The 11,275-nt window shown below is 40.3% G+C and overlaps 1 protein-coding gene across 1 annotated transcript in view; it reads left to right on the forward strand.

Moving 5' to 3' along the window:
- Positions 1-8,414, forward strand: part of LOC129624640 (ATP-binding cassette sub-family C member 4-like) — a 158,857-nt gene extending 150,443 nt beyond the window's left edge. The window contains exons 30-31 of the mRNA XM_055542793.1: positions 5,731-5,854; positions 7,169-8,414. Coding sequence (XP_055398768.1) covers positions 5,731-5,854; positions 7,169-7,212 — 168 coding nt within the window. The 3' untranslated portion in view covers positions 7,213-8,414. The remainder of the gene's footprint in view (positions 1-5,730; positions 5,855-7,168) is intronic.
- The last annotated feature ends 2,861 nt before the right edge of the window (positions 8,415-11,275 follow it).

The following is an 11,275-nucleotide window of genomic DNA, read 5'->3' on the forward strand; positions in this document are numbered from 1 at the left end:
TGTTACTGCTATGACTTGCTGAAGTCTCCTCTGTTGGTTAGTATTTTTTTAAGCAATGCATTGTTTTTAGGTTAAGGTCTCTACATTGTTTTCTCAGACATAATGCTATTGCACACTTGATAGGCCAGTGTCATGCAAACATAACTTCTGTATGTTCTGGGAAACCAGAACATTCATATGACTCACTTTAATGACATATTCACTTCATTCCAGTGTTCTGGAACTGTACCCACACTGACGGATGACTGTACCTCGTTCCTTTTTGGAAAACAGGTGACTGTCTATTCTGAAAGTTTTAGTGTGAACATAAAGACGAGTCAATCTGTTTCAAAGCCTATGCTCCAGAGGGTGGGCGACCGGCCTTAAGGAGTAGCTGGGGAAGTGACAAATGCTGACGAAGGGCATAACCGACAGGGTTGTCACCATAAAGTCCTATCATTGCAAGTGATAAGGTGTAATAATTACATTTTATTGCATGTGAATACTTCTGCAGAAAGATAGATGAATATGTTTTTTAATTCTATTTTTAATTGAATCTAATCCATAAAAATATATTTTTGTTATAAAAAAGCAATAGATGTACAAGGCAGAAATAGGAAAATAGAAGAAAATCTCATAAAGGGAAGGTTACAAAATACCCACCACCAGTAAGTGGCAGTTATATAGTGCTATAATATTATTTGGATAACATTAGAGCCATTTTAATAATTTATTTTATTCTTCAAAACAGAATATTTCATTACCAGAATTTTTATGTATTCTTAAAATTCCCCCATGTCATTTATTAATTTTCCACAGCTCAGTTCTTAAAGCTGCCTAAAATTTCATCATAGGGATCAGATCAGATCAGTCACTCAGTTGTGTCTGACTCTTTGCAACCCCATGAATCACAACACACCAGGCCTCCCTGTCCATCACGAACTCCCGGAGTTCACTGAGACTCACGTCCATCGAGTCAGTGATGCCATCCAGCCATCTCATCCTCTGTCGTCCCATTCTCCTCCTGCCCCCAATCCCTCCCAGCATCAGAGTCTTTTCCAATGAGTCAACTCTTCGCATGAGGTGGCCAAAGTACTGGAGTTTCAGCTTTAACATCATTCCTTCCAAAGAAATCCCAGGGCTGATCTCCTTCAGAATGGACTGGTTGGATCTCCTTGCAGTCCAAGGGACTCTCAAGAGTCTTCTCCAACACCACAGTTCAAAAGCATCAATTCTGCAGCGCTCGGCTTTCTTCACAGTCCAGCTGTCACATCCATACATGACCACAGGAAAAACCATAGCCTTGACTAGACGAACCTTTGTTGGCAAAGTAATGTCTCTGCTTTTCAATATGCTATCTAGGTTGGTCATAACCTTCCTTCCAAGGAGTAAGCGTCTTTTAATTTCATGGCTGCAGTCACCATCTGTAGTGATTTTGGAGCCCAGAAAAATAAAGTCTGACACTGTTTCCACTGTTTTCCTATCTATTTCCCATGAAGTGGTGGGACCGGATGCCATTATCTTCGTTTTCTTAATGTTGAACTTTAAGCCAACTTTTTCACTCTCCACTTTCACTTCATCAAGAGGCTTTTTAGTTTCTCTTCACTTTCTGCCATAAGGGTGGTGTCATCTGCATATCTGATGTTATTGATATTTCTCCCAGCAATCTTGATTCCATCTTGTGCTTCTTCCAACCCAGCATTTCTCATGATGTACTCTGCATAGAAGTTAAATAAACAGGGTGACAATATACAGCCTTGACAAACTCCTTTTCCTATTTGGAACCAGTCTGTTGTTCCATGTCCAGTTCTACCTGTTGCTTCCTGACCTGCATACAAATTTCTCAAGAGGCAGATCAGGTGGTCTGGTATTCCCTTCTCTTTCAGAATTTTCCACAGTTTCTTGTGATCCACACAGTCAAAGGCTTTGGCATAGTCAATAAAGCAGAAATAGATGTTTTTCTGGAACTCTCTTGCTTTTTCCATGATCCAGCAGATGTTGGCAATTTGATCTCTGGTTCCTCTGCCTTTTCTAAAACCAGCTTGAACATCAGGAAGTTCACAGTTCACGTATTGCTGAAGCCTGGCTTGGAGAATTTTGAGCATTACTTTACTAGCATGTGAGATGAGTGCAATTGTGCGGTAGTTTGAGCATTCTTTGGCATTGCCTTTCTTTGGGATTGGAATGAAAAATGGCCTTTTCCAGTCCTGTGGCCACTGCTGAGTTTTCCAAATTTGCTTGCAGATTGAGTGCAGCACTTTCACAGCATCATCTTTCAGGATTTGGAATAGCTCAACTGGAATTCCATCACCTCCACTAGCTTTGTTCGTAGTGATGCTTTCTAAGTCCCACTTGACTTCACATTCCAGGATGTCTGGCTCTAGGTCAGTGATCACACCATCGTGATTATCTGGGTTGTGAAGATCTTTTTTGTACAGTTCTTCTGTGTATTCTTGCCATCTCTTCTTAATATCTTCTGCTTCTGTTAGGTCCATACCATTTCTGTCCTTTATCGAGCTCATCTTTGCATGAAATGTTCCTTTGGTATAGAGCACAATTAATCTCAAACTTAGACATCTATATATTTTCCAAATTGTCACTTTTATAAAAAATCTTGAAATAGTTAGATGGATATGGTTTTGTTCACTGTAAGTAAGTCAGAGAAAGGGCTTGCTGGGAAACAGTTGTAACCTAATTAATAGCTTTGTTTATGTGTTGTCTCTCCAAAGGGATTTGGCCTGTTTTAGCTCATTAAGCACCACTCAAGTGTCAGGCTTAGAATTTGATTTCACAAAGTTCTCTCAATATTAAGTTTATAAAACTTGATGGAGTCATAATGAAAGCTAATATAATCTTCCTTACTTTCTCAGTTGCCACAAAACAGTGGAGCAAGACAGACAAATTAGAAATGCTCTTTATCCTAAGACTCACCACTGTCTCTACACTAGAGGGTTCTTCCTGTAGTTTTTGAGAGTAGCTGGGCACTCGTGACCTGCTTTCTCTGCAGCCAACAGCCCAGCTCTTCCCTCCAGTCTCTGCACACTGCTGCCTTCATATCACCCATAGTCTCCTGTTGGTGTGAACAAAGGAAGCATGTGACAATCTGCACTTACTCTAACAGTGTTATCTGTGGTCAACACTTTCACTGTCCTCAGTTAGAGAATTCTCTGGAAATGAATGATGAAGAACCAAAAGCAGAGCTGAGAAACTCAGATCCCACCTCTTCTGTTTATAGTCCATCTTATGGTTTTATATTTTTTGTTTCTTCCTCATCTCAAACCTCTTCTTAGAATTTTTCCCACAGAAGTGAAAATCAGAAACGGTTGTAACACACCCACCTGAAAAGCATAAAACAGCTCAACCTAAATAGAGTTTTACTTAAATTCTATTTTTCACCTTAATGGAACTTTTCTTTCATAAACCTACATGCTGCAGTTAGAACACTCGAGAAGAGAAAAGCTCCTGCAAAAACACTGCAAGAGTTTTCACTCAAGTTTTAAGAGGAAAGATAACTAACACTGAGGTATGAAATACAGTTGGGGAGAAGAAATAGTTTATGGAGGGGGCATGCTTGTGTGCAAAGGCAGCAGCTTTGGGAGAGTGGCTGTGGAGGTTACCCTGACCCAGCCTTCATCCCTCCCCAGTGAGAAGAATGATTTACTATTTCAAGACCCAAGACAGGATTTTGAGTTAATAGTCGTCACCTTGTCCAGTCACTGAGAAAATCACAGGTACCCATTTTACCGATGAGGACCCACCTTCAGGGTTGGACAGCTGTCCTGTGTCATCACCTGGCCGCCAGAGACAAATCTGACACTCAGATCTCCCCCTCCCCGCTCTGCTTGTTGCGCAGTGGGATCTCTCTCCATTGTTGTCATCACCTCCCAGCATCTTTCTTATCAGGCTTCTCCTCCATCCTCTCCTGGGCACCACCACCTCTTGGTGCACTCACCCACCTCTCCCTGCATTCTTCTGTATCACTGATGACATCCTGCCAGTGAAAATGGATCAAATTATCTTGCAGTGCATCCATTTCATTTTTATTTCTAGGACAGCTGTCTGGAATATCTGCACATAAACAGGCTTCATAAACACATCTTCACTGAGCTTATGTAACTAAGTTACTCATCCAACATAATGTATTTTTACTTAACCTATTAGAGCTTGATAAGCTGTTCAGGGTTGGGGTTCCTGGAGAGATCCTAGGGTTTGGGGATTATTATCATACCAACTTGAATATGTGGTTTAGTTAATAGTTTATCTTGGGTTATGAGAAGAGTTGGGGACCTAATGGGAGATTGTAGGAGCTTTTTCTTATAAGGGATGTTAAAAATCCAAAATTATACCTATTTTTCTGTACATAACGAGAATTTGGATTTGCTTTATGTTTATTTGTTCTGAAATATCTAGAGTCTTTTACCAAACCAGTAAATGTAAAGGCTAAGTTGTAAAATTCTATTTCTGGCCTTTCTTCAGTCTGTGTCCCATCTCAGCTTTTGTAGCCCCTACGTGAGCCTTGGCTTTTAAGTTTTATTAGGTTCCATTAGTTTTTGCTTTCATTTCTTTTGCTTTGGGAGACTAATCTAAAAAAAAAAACTTGCTGTGATTTATATCAAAGAGTCTTTTGCCTGTGTTTTCATTTAGTTTTGTAGTTCCCAGCCTTATATTAGATATTGAAGCCATTTTGAGTTTATTTTTGTGCATGATGTGAGGGAGTGTCTAATTTCATGTATTTTCAGGTGTTCAGCTTTCCTACTACTATTTACCATAGAAACTGCCTTTTCTCCAATTCTTGTGTACTGTTTCATATATTAATTGACGTAGATGTGTGGAGACCAGTGTTTTAAAACTGCAGTTTTTCTTCTTCAACATCAGGAGTGGTAGTTACGTTCTGTTATGCTATGCTTAAGTAGAATTGCACATTTGAGACATCTAAATTGACATGCCAAGTTACAGGGCTTCCCTGGTGGCTCAGATGGTAAAGATTCCACCTGCAATGCAGGAGACTTGAGTTTAATCCCTGGGTCAGGAAGATCCCCTGGAGAAGGAGATGGCTACCCACTCCAGTATTCTTACCTGGAGAATTCCATGGACAGAGGAGCCTGGTGGACTACAGTCCCATGTGGTCATAAAGAGTTGGACATGACTGAGAAACTTTCACCGAACATTTAAATTATTATGCAGATGTGAAAGTGAAAGTTGATCAGTCATGTCTGACTCTTTATGATCCTATGGACTGTAGTCCACCAGACTCCCCTGTCCATATGATTTTCCAGGTAAGAATACTGGAATAGGTTGCCATGCCCTTCTTCAGGGGATCTTCCCAACCCAGGGATCGAACCTGTGTCTCTTGTGTCTCCTTCATTGCAGGCAGATTCTTTATCCACTGAGTTACCTTGGAAGCCCATTAAGTGGATGAAACAGATTCGATTATTCTCAGACTCTTTTGAGAAAGCTACCCTTAGCAGTAATTCACAGTAGTAAACAAATGATTAACAGGAAAATGGCATTTATGAGACTAATAAATGTTTCCAATTAAATGGAAAGGATTAAATTTATTGTAGTACCTATATGTTGAAAAACAACCTGTGTGTTGTTTAGAGTTCCTGCATTCTGTTCTTTAAAAAAAACAAAACAAAAAAAAAAAACTTTTTTTTAAAATATAAATTTATTTAAATTGGAAGTTAATTACTTTACAATATTGTATTGGGTTTTGCCATACATCAACTTTTATTTATTTATTTATTTTAGGCTGTGTTGTGTCTTCCTTGCTACACAGACTTTTCTCTAGTTGCAGCAAGTAGGGGCTACTCTTCATTGCTGTGTGAAGACTTCTCATTGCATGGGCTCTCTTGTTGTGGAGCATGGGCTCTAGGTATGTAGGCTCAATAGCTGAGGCTCCTGGGCTCTAGACCACAGGCTCTGTAGTTACGGCACATGGGCTTAGTTGCTCTGTGGCATGTGTGAGCTTTCTGAGCCACGGATGGAACACAAGACTCCTGCATTAGTAGGCAGATTCTTTTATCACTGAGCCACCAGGGAAGCTCATCCAGTATATTCTCTTAATATGCATTTATTTCAAATATGACCTAAATGAAGAATTAAATACTACTGAACATCAGAACAGTTTTATAATTATATCACTTGGGCCAATTGTTTCAGGCACTTTTTCCCCGTCCAGAACCATTAACCAAAGTCACTAATAAGTAGAAAGGCAGAGTGAAGGACCCCTTCCTCTCACTTTCAGTTTGCATTTAGCAGACTTATTAATGAGCAATAACAGGGGTGAAAGGAAAGCAGCTGAAGAAAGAAAGAGAAACAAGGAAAGAAAGATAATTTATGGAAACAGAGTCAGATACTCGGCAGTTCAGGTTGGGCTGGCCCCATGTGCTCTGTAACCCATGATCACTGGAATTTGGAGCTCAATTTCTTACTTGCTTCTTTAGTCTTATCCAAAGAGAAAACTGGACTTCTAGAGATTTCTTCTGTGCAGAGCAGTTTTGCAAAAGCTGCTTATGTACCAGCTCCTTTTGCCAGGCTTTCTCTCCCAGAAGAATAAACTACAACCACATCCAGCTTCAAGAAGCATCTCAATCCCTTGGACAAGGATTCTGTTCCTCTTAGAAGCTGGCATAATCCAGGATCCTTAAGAAATCCTGGAAGCCTTTGCTTTTTTTCCCCAAATATTGTTCAGATTCTCAAATTGACCATTAATTTGTTGTCAGGGCACTGCTCTCTGGTTTGTAAGACACCAACCTACTTTTTAGGTAAATGGAGTTTGATTTTCTTGAATGAAGATATTTGCCAACTCTGTGAATCTGTACAAATTGCCTCAAAGCTCAGAGTCTGAGTGCTAAAAGTGCTAATGATAACAACCCCAAATGCCCTGAACATAAAATAAGATGCTATAGAGTTAGTAGTCTATATATATAGTCTATATATATAGTAGTCATAGTCTAAAGATTCTATTTTCTTTATTTCCTATAACATTATAATATTAAAAGGTCAGGTTAGGCCTTTGTTTGCCTAGTAAAACAAATTAGTCAAACTATTAAAACATCAGCCAGTCCTACCACCCAAACAGATTTTCTCTGTTTCCCTATCCTGCCACTTTTTGAAATATTGTCTGGGTTATAATATGTTACTGGGAGACATTATGTACTAATGGGTTTCTTTTTGCTGTTTACAGGTTTTGGATTCAGGGAGACGGAAAGAAACTGGTCAGCCAAATGATTTGCTGCAGAATAGAAACAGTCTGTTTTATAAAATGGTGCAACATCTGGGCAAGGAGGAAGTAGCTGTCCTCAATGAAAGGGCAAAATAGGACAGGGAGTTGTCATTAAAGTTTGTCTCCAGGTTCACTCTTCACAAGGTCTCTATCAGGGGTCTGATAACAAGCACTCTGTGGCCTTATAAATCTCCAGAGACTAAGCTTCATGAGTGGGTCTTAACAACACAAGGTGGGTTAAGAGCAGGTCTGCTGAGAATCTGCAGCAGTGGTGGGGGTGGGGTCAGGATGTGTGCACCCTTCTGTGTGCACACACCTGTGCCTGCGACAGAGATTTCTGATTGGACTTCCACATTTCTGGGCTCTGGGCTCAAATTCTCATAGAGCACAGAACACTCTTACTTTGCAGACCCTTTACATTCATTCTGATTGGTGCTCAGCATATTTGTGATGCAAGTTCTGTCAAGGAATATCCAGGAAATTTGAGAGTTCAGGAGACAATTTTTGAAATATTTTGATTCTAGGAAGATCTTCCAGGGAAAGGTGTAGGTCTCTTCTGTTTTCTAATCTGTAAGGAAAACTTCTTCCTCTACCTTCTAGAAGATGAAATTGTCATCAGGACAAATCAAGAACTCACAACACCTTCACACTGTAGTCTGAATGGTGCTTGAAGGTTTACAGAGCACTTTCTCAGAGATGAGGTGTGCAAAGCACTAAGCACTGTGCATGGTGTGAGGAAGGGGCTCTATGGGTAACATTCAGGTCACGTGACATCTTCCAAACAAAGGTGAGATGGTCACTGAGATCTAGGTTAGGATACTTAGCCATTGTCATTCAGCCATCTGTAAGTTTTCCTGGAAGAAGGTGGGAGTGGGAATAGGGTTGATGGGAAGATGGAGGGGAGGAAGGTCTGGTGTTCTTGACCCTTGACATGCAGGGTTTGGGGTGGGATGAGGCTTCCAGGTGCCTGTGGTGAGGCTTCTCCATAGAAAATTTATCTCTGAGTATTAAATTATGGGTATATTTTCTATTCTCATACTTTTGTGCATTTCCCAAATTTTCACTTGTAAGCAGAATAAGATTACTAGTGTAATATTTTAAATGTCTTAAAGAAAACATGTCCCAGTATCTTAAGTACTACTATATGAAACATTTATCTAAAATGTGACCTTAGTTCATCACTGTCTCATCTCAGCCCTCCTTAGAAATGAGGAAACGCAGAGCAGTACCTTCTACTGCTCATAGTGTAGGAGAATTCCTGGGTTGCAGAGCTGGTTGAAGAGGTGGCAGAGTTAGAGTTCGTACTTAGGTTTAGGGACAAGGAAGTCTGTTCAGAACATTTCCAAAGTACTTATATTGTATGCACATATAGAGTGTGTGTGTTAGTTGTCAAGTCACGTTTGACTCTGCAACACCATTGTCTGTAGCTTGCCAGTCTGCTCTGTCTATGGAATTTTGTAAGCAACAACACTGGAGTTGGTTGCCATTCCCTTCTCGAGGGGATCTTCCCAACCCAGGGATCGAACTCCAGTCTCCCACATTGAGGACAAATTCTTTACCATCTGAGCCATATATCACCCTATATATTTTTTTAGTGCCTGAAATTCACAGAGCACTTTCATTAATTCGAGTGTCTGCCAGTCATTGAAGACTTGATAAGCATTGTCATTTTCTGGGTGACAAAATCACAAAACAACCAGGAATCTCCCAAACCCTTTTGGTCTTTCCACCTTAGGCATTTCACAGCAGAAAGAGGTGTGTCCACCTGTGTCAAAGTCTTCATTTAAAAACTGTGTTATCATTATGCATTATCAAGGCATTGAGTAATGAGAAGTAGGTCACAGAACTTCTGATAGGTCCAGATAACATAAGATAGGTTTCAACAACCTCATTTTACAGGTGATGAAACTGAGGCCCTTTAGAAGGAAGGTGGCCCTATGTATATAATTGATGTGAAGTTTGTTTGCAGCAGATACAGAAATAGAAATCTTTTCTTTCAGTAAATGTTTTAAATCAAGTATAACATACATATAAAAACAGACATGGGTCATAGAATTAGAAATCTTGTGCTTCCTGGTCTAGTAATCCTGCACCTACTCTAACAATATTCAGGGTAAGTTACGTTTGTGTATTTCTTCTCAATTTATTTTACATTGCTCTCACATGTATGATTTCACGTAATCTCACGATGGTCCATTTTTATCCATGTCATGGTTGGGGAGAGTGTGTCCACGGCTCACCTAAGGTCACAGAGCTGGTCCAAGGAGCAGAGGGGCAATTGCTAGGGGATGCTGAGGGCTACCCTAGGTACTGTGTCCTGTGTCAATTCTGAGAACACTGCTTCTTTCACGTGGTAGCCAAGATGGGGCCATCATGCAAGTTCACAGAGTGGCAGAACCTCACTCTTGAGTTGGAGTCCTGCCACTGGGTCAGGTCACCTCTACAGAAAAAAAAAAAAAAAAGCATTTCTTGATCCTCATCCCATTTTAACATCTTCTTGACATTATTTCTGCATACTCTGCATCCTCTTAGGTAAGCTGTCAGATTATCAGGTTTTTGGATGTGCAAGCATAAGATACCCATGCATTGTTCAGAGCTATAACACCAGGAGCATTAGCCTAAGTCAACAAAATTTTCACTCTAATAGAACAGAATTCATTCATTTGAAAAGAAAACTCAACAGCTGAGAAGAGGTGCTTCCAAGTCACATTTTTTAAAATACATAGTTCAAGCGAATCACTGATTCACTGTCTGATTGACCCTTTTAGATGATCCATGAAATAGCAGAGAAATTACCTTTCAGATACACAAAGTGGAAGGAGCATTAGTTTTCTAAGACTGCCATACAAAGTACCACAGAGTAAATGACTTAAACAACAGAAATTTATTTTCTCACAGCCCTGGAGGATGGACGTCTGAGGGCAAGGTGTCAGTAGGGTTGGTTTCCTCTGAGGTCTCTCTCCTTGGCTTGGAGATGCCATCTTCCCTCTGTACCTATGTCCTGATCTTTTCTTGTAAGTACTCCAGTCTATTAGATTAGGACCCATCTGTTTGACTTCATTTTAACTTTTTGCCTCTTTAAAGAGCCTGTCTCCAAATGCAGTCACATTCTGAGATACTGGCAGGTTTAGGACTTCAACATGTAAAATTGGAGGGGACACAATTCAACTTAAAGAAAAAATGCCTGTCATTCATTCTGTTCTGTGATGAAGCAGACCTGGTTGAAGTTTTTTGAAGTTTCTTTGTTCCTGGTGTGTAACAATGGTATTATTAATCTATTCATGAAATCACTTAATACAGCCCAGAAGTTACAAAATCCCAATATTCTAGTTCTAGGCGCCTGGACCAGTTTGAATCGATGGAGGAGCCATTTAGCATCCATGTGGCCTTGTGTCCCCCGAGGCCTCTCTGCTTCAGGTCCTCACCTGTGTGTAGAGCAGGGATTAGAGTTCTGCCAGTTTCTTCACACTCATTACAGGGATCAGATGAGAGAGCAGATGCTTAAATGCTTTGAGACTTTAGAGTGTTTTACAGTATAAAAGTGGGATCATTTTTCCAACCTGCAGAATGGGAGAAAATAATAGCAAATGAAACAACTGACAAAGGGTTAATTTCCAAAATATACAAGCAAGCCTTGCCCATGCAAGGCTTCCCTAGTGACTCAGATGGTAAAGAATCTGCCTGCAATGAGGGAGAACCCTGCAATGTGCAAGACCCAGGTTCAATCCCTGGTTCAGGAAGATCTTCTGGAGTAGGAAATGGCAACCCACTTCAGTATTCTTGCCTGGAGATTCCCATAGGCAGAGGAGCCTGGTGAGCTACAGCCCATTGGGTCGCAAAGAGTTGGACACAACTGAGATGCTAACATTACCGCACTTCCATGCAAGTCAGTTCCAGAAAAACAAACAACCCAATCAAAAAGTGGGGAAAAGACATAAACATACATTTATCCAAAGAAGACATACAGATGGCTAACAAACACATGAAAAGATGCTCAAAATTGCTCATTATTAGAGAAATGCAAATCAAAACCACAGTGAGATATCACCTCACACCAGTCAGAATGGC

The sequence above is a fragment of the Bubalus kerabau genome, chromosome 12 (genome assembly GCF_029407905.1).
Source record: "Bubalus kerabau isolate K-KA32 ecotype Philippines breed swamp buffalo chromosome 12, PCC_UOA_SB_1v2, whole genome shotgun sequence".
Classification (NCBI taxonomy): Eukaryota; Metazoa; Chordata; class Mammalia; order Artiodactyla; family Bovidae; genus Bubalus; species Bubalus kerabau.